This window comes from Glycine soja, chromosome 13 (genome assembly GCF_004193775.1).
Source record: "Glycine soja cultivar W05 chromosome 13, ASM419377v2, whole genome shotgun sequence".
NCBI lineage: Eukaryota > Viridiplantae > Streptophyta > Magnoliopsida > Fabales > Fabaceae > Glycine > Glycine soja.
This window is the reverse complement of record NC_041014.1, coordinates 23,652,824-23,670,461: the sequence shown is the minus strand read 5'-3', so window position 1 is coordinate 23,670,461 and position 17,638 is coordinate 23,652,824. Positions and strand designations below refer to the sequence as shown.

The 17,638-nt window shown below is 33.8% G+C and overlaps 2 protein-coding genes, 1 long non-coding RNA gene and 1 pseudogene across 4 annotated transcripts; 2 read left to right on the top strand and 2 right to left on the bottom strand.

The window, feature by feature from the left end:
• Nucleotides 1-2,691: 2,691 nt before the first annotated feature.
• On the top strand, nucleotides 2,692-3,621 carry LOC114381109. Of its 2 annotated transcripts, none has more exons than XR_003659942.1 (2): nucleotides 2,692-2,778; nucleotides 3,352-3,621. It is a non-coding gene; the product is annotated as an uncharacterized LOC114381109 (long non-coding RNA). The 2 variants fall into 2 exon arrangements; XR_003659941.1 differs by having other exon boundaries at nucleotides 2,725-2,898.
• Nucleotides 3,622-7,233: 3,612 nt separating this feature from the next.
• LOC114382499 (putative disease resistance protein RGA3) lies at nucleotides 7,234-9,816 on the top strand. Its single transcript, XM_028341968.1, has 2 exons — nucleotides 7,234-7,436; nucleotides 8,697-9,816. Exons 1-2 carry the CDS (start codon nucleotides 7,382-7,384, stop codon nucleotides 9,077-9,079), a joined length of 438 nt encoding a protein of 145 aa, XP_028197769.1. The 5' UTR covers nucleotides 7,234-7,381; the 3' UTR covers nucleotides 9,080-9,816.
• LOC114382498 (rho-N domain-containing protein 1, chloroplastic-like) lies at nucleotides 9,643-12,551 on the bottom strand. Its single transcript, XM_028341967.1, has 2 exons — nucleotides 12,406-12,551; nucleotides 9,643-10,955 (listed from the first exon to the last, which is right to left on the bottom strand). The coding sequence occupies exons 1-2, from the start codon at nucleotides 12,446-12,448 to the stop codon at nucleotides 9,880-9,882; spliced, it is 1,119 nt and encodes a 372-aa protein (XP_028197768.1). The 5' UTR covers nucleotides 12,449-12,551; the 3' UTR covers nucleotides 9,643-9,879.
• Nucleotides 12,552-14,452: 1,901 nt separating this feature from the next.
• On the bottom strand, nucleotides 14,453-17,328 carry LOC114381726 (annotated as a pseudogene).
• Between the last annotated feature and the right edge of the window lie 310 nt (nucleotides 17,329-17,638).

Genomic DNA, 17,638 nt, shown 5'->3' with positions numbered 1-17,638 from the left:
TTCCTTAGTTGTAATAGTTTGCTCAAAACTTTGAATTTTGAAACATGTTTGTTGGTGCATGTTGTTGCTCAATAACTCATGACTTCTCTTTTTTCCAGCATAGTCATGGTGAGGCTTGCCACTTCTTTAGAAAAGTAAGTCTTTTGTAGAATGGTGTTGATCTTTTCTTGATTGTTATAGATTGTGAGAGACTACATTTCACCTTCATGGTTGCCTTTCTTTTGCAAATAGACTCGTTAGATTAAGAAAGCTTCACTAAGCCATGTGCATCAGTAAACTATTACGTGACATAGATCTTCATAATTCTTGGTCTGTGCTTCTCGACTGTGTAGAAATGTTTGTCTTCACTTATTTCCTTTAACATTGCATCTTTTTATGATCCTTGTCATGTGTAGCATTTGATATCTACCCCTTGACTTAAACTACCTTCATAATCATGCTTATAGTCATGTACTACTTTTGATATTTGGGCTTTGACATAGAACTCCTAATTGCCCTTATGCTTCTGATGTTGGATATGCTTCATATTTAAGAATCAAGGTCGTAGGTTGTTCACTGGTCGATAAGTGTACTGATTCGCACAAGTAGTATAAAATGACAAGATCAAGTATTGTATCCTCAAAGAATTTGTTTTACCTAGACCATGTACATTCAATATGTAAACACTCATATGGATTAAAATAAGGCAAATGTTGAGTTCTGAACTAGAAATTCTATTTGAACATAAACTAAATATCTAAAGCTATAGAAAGTGAAAACTATCAAGTTAAGAGCGTTGGAGGGTATTCTACTGAATTTCTCTTGATGTCTAAAATGTATTTTTCTCTATTTAACGTTATTCTAGTGTTCTTATGCTGAGAAATTACTCAAACCATAATTCTTCACATGAATGAGCCTAACTCTCTTTAGACTTCGTCCTTAATCCCTCAACAAACTTGCTCTAAAAGAGTTGCACTAAGCCTACAACATAAAATGGACTAGATCATCGCACTTCATTCCTAGACATACAGATTTCTAGCTTGCACTATCAAGTTCTAAGGTTTTAAAGCATTTCCCAAAACTAAAAAACCTAACTACACATACAAATGGGTGATCAAGCCACAAGCATGTAAAATAAGTATAAATAGAAACAATGAATATAAAAAAATAACATTAAATAGATAGCAAGAATATTACATCAAGATTGTTCAGAAGAACTCCCCAACAAAGAAGCTTAACATTCCATTACAAGCAAAGCTTCAAAACTAAGAAAGAAACTATCTTTGGTGAAACAAATTGGAAGAAGATGGTGGAGGATGTCTCCTCCAGCCTCTAAACCCTAAATCTCTCTCTTTTCTTGAACTAAGCTCTCTTTGTTGCTCTAAACTCGTCTCCCTTTTTCAAAACTCCGTCAATCTCAATGTTTTAAAGGCTCTTGGACTATTAAACTTCCGAAGGCTCGCATAGCGAGCATGGCTCGCTAAGCGAGAGTTAGTGAATTTCCGCTTAACGAGAGTGGGCGCGCTAAGCGCGAGAAGAAACAACATTCTCGTTGGGCGGGCTGGCTGCATGCTGAGCGCACAGATCTCTGACTTCTCCTCTTCTAGGGTTTCCCATCCGCTAAGCGGGCAAGATGTCTCACTAAGTGGATGCATCTCGCTGAGCGGATATGCTTCGCTAAACGAGTCATCAGCTGCTTTAACCTTCTCTTCTTTGGCCTGAAAATGAGTTGGATTCAACATTAGGTCACAAAATTGGAGTTCCTAACCTATAAAATCACATAATAAAGAAAATTTGTACAATTCCTACAAAAAGAATCATAAATAGGAGGCACAATGCTATTTCTTTGCAAATATTCAATACCAAACTAACTCATGAATAATAACTAACATAGGCTAATGCTTCACAACTTTTCTTCTTGCTTCTTGATAAGTCTTATTTTTTGAAAGCACTTCAAGCCAAAATATTAGTAGCAAAAGTCTAAAGGACATAAAATTTATTTCTTTAAAGTTTGTTTCATTAAAACATGAAAATCATAAAAGGGTTATGCTTTAACAATATGTTTGATTCCTTGTCTAACCTGTTCGATTGACCAAGTTGAGTTGGGTTTTAAAATTGTTATAAATGTTCTTAATGAGTATTAAATGCTCTTAATATATAGGAAGATAAATGCTCTTAATGACCTATTAAATAAGAAGATAAATGTTTTCAGCTCCCGTTGGTCCGTTTTGTTTTACATTTCAACAAAAAAAATCATTACATTATCATTTTACAATATTGATGAAGCATTAACCATTCTTTAAATCCTTAACCATTTATTGTGGAGCGAGAAAATAAAAAAAAATTATAGAAGAGACATAATCTATTGAATATGAAAGACAAGAGATATATTAGCAAATTGCATAATGTTTTATATAAAAATTTGAAATATTAACTAAGGAGGTGCAACTTAGTTGTTCAACCAATATTCATGAGTTATTCTAAACCAACTATTACTTGAGTTTGATTCTTATGGATTCAAAAACATTAATTACATTTAAAATCATGCACATTTTTTTTTAATTTTGACAACTCAAGTATGATCTAATAATTAATTTATTGTTCTTAGAATTTGAATAATAAATGTATTATTTTTTTAAATTGAAAGAAAAAAACTAAAATCAAAGGTGGACCACATTTTGCCATCTCTTTGACCTTCCCTCGTTTTCTCTTCAACAATATTCCTCTTTTTCCCTATAAAAACCCTCAAACCTTGGTCTTCATGCTCATTCTTAGCGAGACGACATGAGGAAAACCAAAGTTAGTGACAATTATCACCTCATTAGCATGTCTATTATTTCAATTTCTTCTGGTTTGATCTTTGGGCTGAGATTCCGTTTGACAAAATTTTGTAGAGGAGAAAAGACAAATGACATGCATGTAATACAGTCTATACAAATTTTGTGTGAAAGAATAGCTAGAAAGTCATGTCAAATAGTCTATTACCTTAATTTTTTTGGATCAGCATCTGGATCTAAATTAAGACCTAAATCATACATGTGTTTTGTCTATTTTTTTTAATGATTTTTTGGGTCTTGATTTTGACTCAAAATTGATCCAAAGAAATTTACGCAATAGGCTATTTGATCCAAAGAAAGTCATGTCAAGTAGTCTATTCCTTCTAGACTTTGTCCACATCACTCGTCACACTATGGGAGCTTGCTGATAATTATCATTTAGTCCTACATTTGGTAGCCATTTTGGCATAATTATGTGATGTCTCTTATTCTTTTGAACTTTTCTATGTTGATTTTTAGTTAAGTTTTAAATAAATATTTTCATAGTTTAAATTTCAATTTTATTTCTTTCTGCACTTGATTTTTTTTTTTGAAGGAATTTGCCGAAAAACTAATTTGGAGAGGAACTTGGAGTACTATCAATGACATTAAAGGAAGATTGAAGGGGCTTGGAGAGATTTAAGCAGCAAAAAAGAGCTTAAAAAGCATTGAATTTAGCCCAAGAAATAACCACACAGGTGTGACAAGTCCCCACAACAGTATGGGTGTTGCTAATGTTAATTGTTATTCGTGAGTTATTAGTGTATTGAACAATTGTAAGAAAATAGCCTATTCACGAGTTATTAGTGTATCTTATCGTTTTATATACTACTTGTGCACATCGGTACACTTGCCGGTAGGCGAACAACTAACATACATTTTCTACAGATTGAGCCACAATGTTGTGGGCAATCTTGACATGCATTTTCTCTTCTAGTGCGCCTTCCATACTCTTGTGAGCGTACCCACACCAATGTGAGGCATAGGCACAACGGTGTGGGGTGTGTCAGAATTATGTTTAAATATATTTTAATTCTGTTTTTAATTGGGCTTGGACCTATTCCTTATTTTTAGGCTTTTAAAGAGACCAATTAAATAGATAAAAAACATTCTAAATTGAACTCTCTTGTGACAACTTTGGACGTGTAGGGACTTATCTACCATTTTTTCTCCAACAAGGGATTCTTCCCCTATGGTTCTGAGCAATTATCTTATCTTTCATTGGAGTTTAATGTAATTGGATCTACTTTTATGTAATTCCTACATTATTGCTATTTAATAAAATGTTGTTATTGTTCTTCTTCCTTTCTTATACCCCACAATGGCATATAATTAGATTTCAATAGCAAAAATCAATATCCAACAAACCCAAAATTAATGACGAAACCATAACCCCATCCATCAGTTAAATTATTTCAATTCATGCAATTCCTAGCCTTCAACATGGAATTAAGACTAAACCATTTCATGAATATGAACAAATTGTTTGTTCAATTAAAATAAATAAATAAACTTGAAACATTGAAGAGTTTCAAAATCGAAGGTCAAAATGCAAAAAAGGGTCATTGTTCTACCTTGTCGTTCAACACAATTTTGTTTCAGTGACTATAGAATAACATGAATGTTTCTTCTTCTTATTCTTCTTATAATCTATGTTACTTGTGTTGTGTGATGTTGTTGTAATTAGTACGCTAGGGTATGTAGCACTAGCATAGTCAATTTCACCAAACAATCTTAATCATTCGATCCAAAATTGTTGGGCCTAACTGTTTAAGGGAAAAAAGAATAAATATCCATTTTCGTACCTAGAAGTGTCAAGTAGTAATAAATCATTGAAAGATCAAAAACATTAATTTTTAGTCCTCAAATTAAAAAGAAGTGACATATTTGTCCTTCCATTGACCCACTATCGTGAACCTTAATGTGAGCACACACATGGAATTTGGGTTAGTTACGTACCAGTCCTTCTATACAAACTAATTTAATGTAGAAGTTTTTCTTACTCAAACCAAGGAGTGAAGATTATAAAATACTCATTATTTATATGTTATGTATGGTGATGGTTTGTTATCTATTGTGGCTAGTTTATGGATCTTGTAACTAGTCCCATATTGTGTGGGTTGTTGTAATGAGGTAACACGGGAGCGATGCAAAAATATTTAAAATGGAATTACCACCAATATTTTTTATCTTGAGAGAAAATATTGGAAAACCCTTTTAAGAAATGGTCTTTGAAATTAAAGATCCGTTCGGGAGTCACTTACGCATAAAGAAGATTTTAACATCCTACAACCCTGTTAAGAAAATGATACCTATAAATAATTACACAAAATCTAAACAATCTCACAAATATTTATTTTACCCCAAAAGAAAATATTTTAGTTTTTTTACTGTCATTTTTATCTTTTTTTATATGAGAGAAATGATCTTTGCACAAAGATTTAAGCTAGCAAATTATTTAAATTTTCCAAATCAGGTAACATTGTTGCTTACTCAAATAAAATTATTTATTTTGTTAAAATAATAACTCTGTACCAAAAGCTTAGATAAAAAATGGTTATTTTATGAACTTTTATGATTTAAGTAAAAGGTAGAATTGCTACTCAATTAATATCACAAACCATTGCATAAATTAAAAAAAAACGTTATTTTTATTTGGAAACACAAACAATATGAATTAAGAAAAAAAGTAAAATCAGAACTTTTATACTACAAGGAAAATTATTCATCACTTTCTAACAAAAGGAAAATGAAAAAAAAAGAAAAACATGTCCGTGAAACTAAATCATGACCTTGTATTCTTGTTTTTTTTTTTAAGAAAGAAAATCAAAACTAAACTAACCTATACAAAGAAGCACATATTGCAAAGGACACAACCTTACATTTTCTTATCATTATTTTAATATTTCTAACTTAAAAGATAAAATAGCAAAAGCAAAAATAAACTTAATGAATAAAAAAAACCTTTCGTGCCTCTTGTATCCTAGAGTTATCATTATTTCTTTATCTTATAAAAAGTTAAACTTTCTTTTTAACTACCAAAACAACATATTTTAATATTCTAATCCTAAAATAAGAAAGAAACACTGCCTTTTGACTCATAATACAAAGGTAAACATGTGGTCACAATATATATATGTATTTTATTCAAAAAATAAACCTATGGGCTGCATACATACACGAATTCATGAAACCAACAATTAAATGAAGAAGCCAAACATAACAACATATGAACGAGGGAAAAGAAAAAGAACAAGGACTTGATCTAAAACATGTAACAGTAAAAGAAACATGCAAACTTGGACTTAATTTAGGATTCGGAATAAGGCGCAATTGACTTATGTTGCAAGTGTGGAACTACTTCCTAATTTTGTATATCAATTAGCCAAGGTGGAGATCGAATGTATGAAGATGAATGTTAGGGACACTGTTCCTCGTATATCAATTAGCTGTAGTTTCTTAGAGACAGATTGCTCTACCTTTAAAATTAAATCTTCTTAGTGCTTAGTTTGGATAATTTTTTAAATAAATATTTATAGAAACAGAAAATAAAATAAAATAAAATTTTTGTATAAGTTAAAATTGACAATGATTTTTGTATCAAGAACAAATCTTTGTTAGTAGTATCTAGAAGATATTCTGTTATTCTATTTTGTCCATTTCCTAATGCTGCCTCCTTTGTGGTCTGCTACTGTGGTATTGCTATCGGCATCTTCTACTTTTAGTTTTAGTTTGTGATGTTGATTCATGTTGCGGTGAGCTGATGATGATACTCATGTCCCATCTGTTGCATCATCAAGTAGGACCACAGGGAAAGACAGAATTCAATCATCGAGAAATAGAACATGAACTCATTGTGGAACCCAAACAACTGAACAAGTTAATTATCATGTATAAGTGATTTGTTAGCTTGTAGCTTCCTCACAATATATTAAAATAATACTACTAGCATAAAAATACTTGGTCCTACAAAGATCAGAAATAACTGAATGTAACATAATAATTAATATGTAATGATTTAGTCCACATAAAATGATAAATTAAGTTCATATGAATTTCTCAAGAAAAAGGAATAACACTAACAAGTTAGTTAAATACTATATGGTGGTAGGACAGGACAACTTGGACGTTCCAAGCCAAGTTAAAATCATTGTCAACTCTATAAATTTTTGCATCAAGAGAACCTTTGTGTTTCATTTTTTATTTCAAATACATAATAAAGCTCATGTGCTATGTTTACTTTATGTTAACATATTATCAAATGCCACAAAAAAATATACTATGTACACCATGCAACCAAAATAGCATATTTCCCAAAACATAAAAATACTACAATTCCGTGCCTCTATAAATTTGTGGGTTGATTAAAGGGAATAGTTATAAGAATATAAAAAATTAAAAAGGCAATTTTAGAGATAAAATGATAAAAAAGTATATATAAAAACATCATATTATTCTCTATTCTCAACATAGATTATAAAGGAGAAAAGGGGGGAGAGGGTGGGTATTGCTTCACACACACAAACACAAACACAAACACAAACACAACAGTGTCTGCTGCACCCTACAATGGTTTCGCTACCAACATGGTTTCGCTACTTTCACCACAAGGTCGGATACTCCGTTTCCCTCGCCGTGAAGGTTCTTCTTCCCTTCCTTTACTCTCTCACCCTTTTTTTTTCTTTTTTTATTGTAATTTTATTCTTCCTGATAATTGTCAATGGTAGTCGTTTATATTTGTTGTAAAGTTTTCCTACTTTTAATTTGCGCGATTCCTGCTTAATAAAAGGAAAATAGAAAGCGGTGTGCTTGCTATTACCCTTGTTTATTATTTGGTGGAGAAATTTCATTTGTGGGAATATCTGGATTTTATGAAGAGCGAAAGAGATTAGAATTGAAATTGAAATTTGCTTCGTTGTCAAATGGTATGGTGTTCTGCAGAATGTGTTTGTAATGTTTTCGTTTAGGTTCTGGTTTTTAATGTTTTCAGTCTAGTCGCAGATCATGCCCGATGGTCGTGTTAGAGGATTTTTTATGCACACATGAATCTAAGCATGTGCCTTGATGACTAACCCTTAAAGCCATTCTAAATGGGATAGAATTCACTGTGCCTTGGTGACTCTAAATGCAATTGTGACTGGATCTTTTATGATGCTAAATACAATTCTACAATGAATCTAAGCACAATCCTCAATGGTTCTAAAATGCAATTACAATATGAAAGCAAACATGAATCTAAGCATATGCCTCGAAGGCTGGCCCTTAAAGTATATTAAACTGAGATGCATCAATGGCTTGGGGAAGACCAGACTTGCAAAGTTGTTGTTCAATGATAAGAGGATGGATGAACTTTTCCAATAAAAGATGTGGGTGTGTATCTCTGATTACTTTGATAAGAGGCAGATAATTATTAAAATCATCAGTTCTGCTTTGGCTTCAGCTCCAACTAGTGCTCTTGCTAACCAAGAAAATGTTAACAGCTTAGATATTAAGCAGTTACAAATTTATCTTAGACACAAGCTTTCTGGTCAGAAGTATTTACTAGAGATGGATGCTATATGGAATGATGACAGTGCAAAATGGATAGAGTTGAAAGATTTAATAAAAGTTGGTGGAATGGGAAGCAAAATCTTGGTGACAACAAGAAGTAACTCAATTGCTTCAATGATGGGCACTGTTCCCTCCTATGTTTTAGTATCAAATGGGCATTCACTTTAGGAAGTTCTCTGTTCTTAAATTTTGATTTAGAAAGGTGGGAATTCGTACGAGACCATGAGATATGGAACTAGAAACAAAAAAAAAATAAAAATGATGACATTTTACCTTCTCTTAAGTTGAGCTATGATCAAATGCCATCCTATTTGAAGCACTGTTTTGCTTACTCTTCCCTTTTCCCTACAGATTTTGGCTTAGCTGGTGCTCAAATTTCAAGTCTTTGGGCGGGACTTGGATTGCTTCGATCTCCAGTTGGAAGTCGACAGGCAGAGCATATTGCAGCACAATATATAGATGAGTTACACTCGAGATCATTTCTGGAGGATTTTGAGGACTTTGGCCACATTTACTATTTCAAACTACATGATTTGGTGCATGATCTTGCTCTGTATGATGCAAAAGAGGATCTTCTAGTGGTAAACTTGCGTACTTGCAATATACCTGAGCAAGCAAGGCATTTATCAGTTGTTGAAAATGATTCACTTAACCATGCTTTGTTCCCCAGGTCCAGAAGTGTGAGAACTATACTGTCATGCCTTGAATTTAAATCACTCCCACAAACATTCTAACAAAATTAACAACTACCATTAGGCGATGAAAAAAGGGATCAATCATAACCCATCCTGCAAGCTAAGCAAAAGAAAGCATAATTCTTTCACTAAAAACTTCAAGAAATAAGGTCCAAAACGACAATAGATTAATGGCTTGTTTGTTTCCACGTGTAACTAAGATTCCAAACGGCCATTTAAGCAAAGTCGATGCCTTCTTCGGCTTTTGGTATTTGGTAATCATGCCTGATGCCTCAAAGGCTCAAACCATGTGCCTGCTGCTGCGAACAAAATCATTGAGAAATTAACTAACATGGGCTAAGACACTTTGTTTTCGAGCCATCATGAGCAAAGTTCATAAGAAGGTTTCAGGTGTACATTCTTAACCTAAAACCATAATGGATATTTCTTCCGACTTTATGCTTGCACATGCATTATATGAATGACCATAAAAAATCTCACAAACAAATGAATAAAGGAGATAACCAAAATACTACGACAATGATGTAATCTCTCACTAGCCAGATAGGTCATTGGATCACATAATAACCAAATGCCACAAGATATCATCCCGGGAATATAACTACAAATTCAAAAATTCTCCGAGGCAAAGATATCATAATTACTCTAATAGTATAATGTTCCACAAACTCTCAACCTCAAGTACTTGGAAAAATTAAATTAGAGTGTGACAAAAAAAAAAGAACACAAAAACATCGGATAGAATGTCAAGTCAAAAGCAAGAAAAGAAAAAAAAATCTATTTTACTATGGCATGTGTTGTTTTGTCCCTTTTTCTTCTCGTATATCATTCCATCAGAATCAGCTCTCAGTTAGCAACTCCACGAGGTCACTCTTCTTCATTTTTGAGAATCCTTTCAGGCCACGAGTCTTTGCAAGTGCCCTCAATTCAGACAGCTTCAGTGCACTCAAATCCTTGTGTTGAGCTGCCGGCTGCTCCTCCACACTCTCATCATTATAGGTTTGCTCAGAATCATCATCCTCAGACAATTCAGCCATCCCTATGTTTGGGAAGAAAAGCTCATCCTTTGAATCAACATCCGATTCAAAGTCAGATTCAGCTTCGTCATCAAGCTTCAAATCTATCTGATCCTGATTGTTCTCTGTATCCTCACTACCTACTGGCACTACAGTCATTTCATTCTCATCGTTAGAGACAGGCTGGTATTTTAAACGAGGAACGGGAGACCTTCTTTGGAAATTTGACCGAGGCCTGGCTACCGAGGAAGAGAAGACAATGTCCTCTTGGGGCTCATCCTTTGGAGAACTATCTAAATCAGAAATTTTAGAGTTCCGTCCTCCATCGTATTGGTTACTTTCTTGCAACTGGTCTGAACTAAAATCTTTTCCTCTGCCTCCACTACTTCTCTTCACTTGCTCAACTGAATGTTTCTTCAGTAGTTTGAGAAGGGAATCTACAGTACTGTTCTCTTTGCTTTGTGCTCGGGAGGCTTCAACTTTCTTTTCTTCTTTGGAGGCAGCCCTCTCACGCAACCGAGCCTGGACCTTCCTAAATAGCTCAACAATCTCCTTCTCCCTAGGACCAGGGGCTGAAGTGGCCTGGAATTTTCCTGAGGTTGAAAGAGACACAGGTGGTCCATTTTTTAAAGAAAACATATCGTCGTCAAAGCTCTCAAAGCTGTCTCTCCCATCACTATTCCGATTTCTGCTTCTGGAGGACCCATGCTTGTTTTGCCTTGAGAAATCTGGGTTCCTCTTTGCTTCACATACAAAAGATGCACCCCTAAAGCCACACTTTAGTCCTCTAACTTGGACATGGGAATGAATTCTGCGAAGAGAAGAGTAGGAATATACAGCAGCAGTTCTTCCAGAAACACCTGAACATGGGAGACACTTGCCTTCTGCCATTCCACATCCTTCAATAACACCAAAATAATTTAACACCACATATATAGAGGTATGAGAACAGGTAGAAAAAAAATAGAGGAACACACTCTTATTGTTTTGAATTTATTGAAAACCACAAAAATGTGTGATGCTCTTGAATCCTGATTTTGTAATTTCCAATAAATTCTAACCAGTAGCAAAGAGTGAGTTAGAGAGTATGTTCCTAGCACTCCTCAAAAAATTAAAGTGCAAAATGACACAAAACATGGTCTCAAGCAGTCAAGCCAAATAAACCCATGATAACACACCGAGTACTCAAGCTCTGAATATTAACATGGAGCCAACTCTAGAAAAGCCAGCTTAGAAACAAACTAATCATGATACAATCATTATGGCTTAACACTATTCTACAAGCAGCTTGCAGATAAAACATGCACATCCACATTGGTTCCATCATCCAAGAAAACAAAAAGGCAAATGTTAAGTTTGGTGAGTGCCCCTCAAAGAGTCATCAACAACATGAAGCTTGTTCCCTACAGTCAATGAAGACCAACATTTTCATTATAGCACTTTGATTGTTTACTTTCACAAAAAAGAATGCTGATAACCATGGTGGAAAATGATGTAAATATAAAAACTATCAACAACTGCAACGGACAAAGGGTGTATATGGGTAAACAATTTAGTTAAGCACTCATTCAATAAGCTCTTATTACATGATAACTTATAAATTTGACCATGAAAATTATTGAAATAAAATAAAAAGAGCTTATTTTGACAAACTATACCAAGAAGCCCATTAACAAGTCATAAGCCCTTCCAGACTGGAGAAAGAGCGCTTCAATTAATAACAGAAGTGAACAATTGCTATGGCTTACCACTCTCAATGATCATTTAAACAAGTAGTAATATTATATCTACACACAGTTACTTACATGTAAATTATTAGTTTGCCTCGTTTATCGTTTGCTTAATGTTTTATGTTCATTAACATCTCAATTACCAAGAGAAATCCTGGTGTAGATATAACATTACTGTTCAACAAATAGATAGTGGGCAATATGAGCCAGCTTCAAAACCACAAACGCACAGAACATTCTATCATCAACCCAAACTCAAAATATCATTTTCCCCAAAAGAATGAAGCCTCAAAATCCCCTTAATAGCCACGTCAATAACACAAGTAACAACATACATGGTGGGGTTAAGAAACCACTAAAAACAACAGAAAAAAAAAAAAGAAACTTTCAATCATAATTCATAAAGCTACGGATTTCATTGAAAAAGGACAAAAAATTATGTCACTAGAAACAGATATTGAAAAACCCCTAGTGTTTAATTTGTAATTTAAGCTAAAGAAATGAGGCGGGGTTTTGAAGCTGAAACACTTAAGCGTGGCTAAGGTTTTGTTTAGTTTTGTATTCTATAATAACGAGAAAGAAGAATCATAAAGCAGAGAGAAGAAGAGGGAACACTAACCAAGGTTTTTGGCGACGAAAGCGTGCAGCGTTGTTTGCGACATTGTTTGAGCAGAAGAGAGGAGAGGGAACACTCTCACTCAATGCCGCTTTTCATGCGATTCGTAGGTTCTTTTGTTTGATAAGGGATGTTCTCGGAAATATGTAATCTTTTAGGGGTAAACTTGTAATCGTGTGACATTTTTTTTTGTCATCAGTACAATTAAAAAAGGCCAACAATGGCCCAACCACAGCTATAGCAGCTATAGTAGTGCAAATATATGTTTATGTTTCTTTTTTTTCTCAACGGACACTTTAAGAACAGAAATGATAGAGTTTTATTCTCTAACACTCTTTTTTTAACATATGTTTTTTTAAAAAAAATTATTAAAAATTAAAAAATTTAATAGGTTTTATATTTTATTTAATTAATGATTTTTTCTCCTGATTTTATAATTTTTAATATATTTTAACCAATAATTATGGAGGAGTGTATTGGCATTACTTCTCATTTTAAGAAAGTCACCAGTTTCTTGCACCCATACAACTCAAATAATATCCCTTTTCGTTGTGACTTAAAGGATAAGGGGGTGGTGTTTGAGTTTTATAATGTAGGAAGAAACACGTACATATACAGAGAGAGAGAATTTGCTAATTGAGATGTAGAAATCAATAAAATAAATATAACATTTTTTTAATAAAGCCTTTTGTATACACATGATGAAATTCTTGGTTAATATTTTGCATTATTATAGGTGATATTCTCACATTTAGGCCATCTCCATCCCAGGTTCTTAATATGAAGCAGCGTCTGTCAAGAACCACTCATCAAGCTCGTTTTAGTTAAGAACTTATCAAGCATCAAGTGTTTATGTAAACACCGATGCTAAACTTCTTCTTTTTTTTTTTTTTTTTTTACATTTTTATCAAATAATAATAATAGTATAGTAATAATTAGTGTTGATGAATTGTAAGGATGTGTGGTTTTTGTGGAATCCATTTAGTAAAAATAATCAAGTTGTTGGGTTGGAGAGAAGAGTTACTTAAATTGTAAAGAAATAAAAAAAAATTGTGTAACGATGAAATCCATTTAAAACATGTAGAAAAATGCATGGAAGATCTTACACAACATAGAATCAAGACATCAACACAATAGAGAAATATATTATTATTTTAGTTTTTAAAAGATTTTTTTTTATGGAAGTTTTTAAAAGATTACTTGTAACTTTTTTTTTTATCACACTTAGGGGTGGTTGTATTGTGGGAGAGAAATTACTATTCAAGGGAAAAATTTTAAATATAATACGAATTTCACACCTATTTTAATTTAAATATTTCTTTTTTCTTTCACACAATCAAACCTATCCTTTAGATCTTTAACAAAGTAATCGAATGACCCAAAATATGTAAGAACATATCGTAGTAATGCATGCAATTGCCATAATGATTCATAGCTAGCATGATGGCAATACATGACTCCCAAATCGAGAATGAATGTTTGTGAAGAAGTGATAATCCATAATATCAACAGAGGATCCAATAAATCAATTCCGCCTTTGCATGCTTCATGTTAATGCAGGTCATTAACTAACCACAAATTTTGACGCAGAATAAAAACAAGAACTCGTTTGTGTGCGTCTGTGATTCAATCAAGTTTCACTTCAACATTCTTTTTTATGAACTCACTTAACTGACTAAAAAGAAAACAGATATCAAAGATTATCGCCCTTGAAATTCAAATGGCATGTGAACCCTTTATCATTGTCATTGAGCAGCCAACAAAATGAAAATATCTGAAACCATTGTTTCTAATAATGCAGCCTTTTATCTTATCATCCTCGAGCATTAACAAAACAGACCAAAATTTGGTCAATTTTGAACTTAGCATACATTAATGTGGAACTCAAGCTTTAACACAGACAGCTTCAAATTTCTGCTTGGGAAGAGCTAGCCAATTACCTAACATGCCGAGGACATCCACATAACACCACCATCCCATTGCAACAATTTAAAAATCATACATTTTATTCTTCATCTGTGCTTCAAGGAAAATCCACAAGAACAAAAGTTCAGGCTTTGTGACTCTTTGCCATATCATCAACATCAAGTTTCACTTCCAGCACCGGTGTATCCTTTCGCATGCTGAAATAACTGGTAAAGGGGTATAGTAAGTGGTGAAATGAGAGAAGTATATGTATAATTCTTAAGTGATTTTCTATATTATCAATTACAGGAAACAATATATTAAACAAATAATGCATATTTTTCTTCATAGGAAGACTTGTACTTTCTCCATAGGAAGACTTTCTCTCTCAGGTATTTGATTTCCTTCTGAAAGAAGAGAGAAATAAGATTTGACTTTTTAAGACTTTTTTGTCTCTCTAGGTTCGTGATGGGTGACTATGGATGAGAGATAACACTTTTCTAAAAGGAGACCTTATTTCAGGTTAGTGGGTATTAACCCCTTTTATAACCATTACTCCCATCAAATAACATTTAATCCTACAAACTTCTCTTATGCCCAATTGCAATTTAGTTCTTAATTATTATTTATTTATTTATTAGTTCTTACATAAGTCACATGTGTCTCACATGAGACATTAATTCTAACAGTATGTTACATAAGTCGAAAGAGTAGACGAAAGATTTTAATGTCTAAAAATATGTGGTGGCAATGTCACATTTCACGTGTATGTGCGGAATTTAAATAGATTGTTTTCTACGGAATGCTTATTTAAATATGTGGTGGTAAATGCAAAATATGCAGTTCAAAAATATAACTATATTTAATCTGTGTACATAGTTGGAAAAGAACATGATTTTAAATATGTGGTGGTAAATGCAAAATATGCAGTTCAAAAATATAACTATATTTAATCTGTGTACATAGTTGGAAAAGAACATGATGTTAGCTGAACAAAGCAGCACAAACTAGATTTAAAGGCAAGCAATCAAGCACACAGCAGAAAGACCAGGAGTTATGCAGTTAACAAACTAACCATACACGGAAACTTGTGATAGAATGAATATATTTTATACTATCAGTGCATAGTCTATTTTCTCAAAATTAAGAACAGAAGATGTTGTGGGGTGAGATTTCAAACTCAAAGGAAAATGATTTGGATCATAGTAGTGGATAGCTTACAGTAACGTCCAGAAGCTGAGGGTGGAGGGTTCCGTGTGTAGTGCCCTCTGTCATGACTGCATATTTGTGCCTAACATTTTAGTTTTACTAACCGCATCGGCGACTGCATTCGGAAAAGGAGGTGATGCCCTTCTCTTGTTTCTCCAATGGATAGGTGTTTGATGTGAGCAATGAAGGACCAGTAATTACCAGATTGTGGTTCAAATTTTCTATGCTCAAACCTTAAAGGGCAATGAGGTGATGCATGTCACTTGGCAGACACAACAGCAGAGAACAGTTAACAATATGAAGCATCTTAAGATGAGTCATTGTTGTCAGCCACTCGGGAACCATCTTAAGACTATGAGAATTTATGATTAGCAATGTCTGCAGAGTGTCAGCGGCTCCTAGAATCCATTGAGGCAATGTCTGTTGCCTTGGACAATGCTCAAGATGCAGGAATTTCATCCTCAATTTATGGATTGCACTTTCACAGTTCAACGACAGATTTAGCATCTTGCAGTGTCTTACAGACAGAACCTTCAGTTTAGGGAGAAACCTTCAAATTGTCACAATACTCAAAAGTTAAAGTGTGAACATTGCTCAAGCTTGCAAAATCTTCCTCTGACAGAATAGATTGCTTTGTGGTTAAATGCAAGTGTTGATGGCTGATTAACATCCCTAATCCTTTAGGCAATGTTTCAAGCTGCACATATCCTCTGAGTGACAAAAATAGCAAATTTTGGAGTTTGCATATAGAGTAAGAAAGCCTTTTTATTCTGCGATTATTTTCAAGTTTGAGAGCGCAAAAGTTCCAATTTAGCAATTGAATTAGGTAGAGTCTCAAAAGAGGAATCACCTAACTCTAAAAGCCGTAAGTATATGTATCTTGTTATCCATGCATCCAAGAGAGCTTCACTGCCGACACCCATTCCATCAATGGGAAATAGTATAGTTCTCACACTTCTGGACCTGGGGAACAAAGCATGGTTAAGTGAATCATTTTCAACAACTGATAAATGCCTTGCTTGCTCAGGTATATTGCAAGTACGCAAGTTTACCACTAGAAGATCCTCTTTTGCAACATACAGAGCAAGATCATGTAGTTTGAAATAGTAAATGTGGCCAAAATCCTCAAAATCCTCCAGAAATGATCTCGTGTGCAACTCATCTATATATTGTGCTGCAATATGCTCTACCTGTCGACTTCCAACTGGAGATCGAAGCAATCCAAGTCCCGCCCAAAGACTTGAAATTTGAGCACCAGCAAAGCCAAAATCTTTAGGGAAAAGGGAAGAGTAAGCAAAATAGTGCTTCAAATAGGATGGCATTTGATCATAGCTCAACTTAAGAGAAGGTAAAATGCCATCATTTTTTTTTTTTTGTTTCTAGTTCCATATCTCATGGTCTCTTACGAATTCCCACCTTTCTAAATCAAAATTTAAGAACAGAGAACTTCCTAAAGTGAATGCCCATTTGATACTAAAATATAGGAGGGAAGAGTGCCCATCATTGAAGCAATTGAGTTACTTCTTATTGTCACCAAGATTTTGCTTCCCATTCCACCAACTTTTATTAAATCTTTCAACTCTATCCATTTTGCACTGTCATCATTCCATATAGCATCCATCTCTAGTAAATACTTCTGACCAGAAAGCTTGTGTCTAAGATAAATTTGTAACTGCTTAATATCTAAGCTGTTAACATTTTCTTGGTTAGCAAGAGCACTAGTTGGAGCTGAAGCCAAAGCAGAACTGATGATTTTAATAATTATCTGCCTCTTATCAAAGTAATCAGAGATACACACCCACATCTTTTATTGGAAAAGTTCATCCATCGTCTTATCATTGAACAACAACTTTGCGAGTCTGGTTTTCCCCAAGCCATTGATGCATCTCAGTTTTATATACTTTAAGGGCCAGCCTTCGAGGCATATGCTTAGATTCATGTTTGCTTTCATATTGTAATTGCATTTCAGAACCATTGAGGATTGTGCTTAGATTCATTGTAGAATTGTATTTAGCATCATAAAAGATCCAGTCACAATTGCATTTAGAGTCACCAAGGCACAGTGAATTCTATCCCATTTAGAATGGCTTTAAGGGTTAGTCATCAAGGCACATGCTTAGAT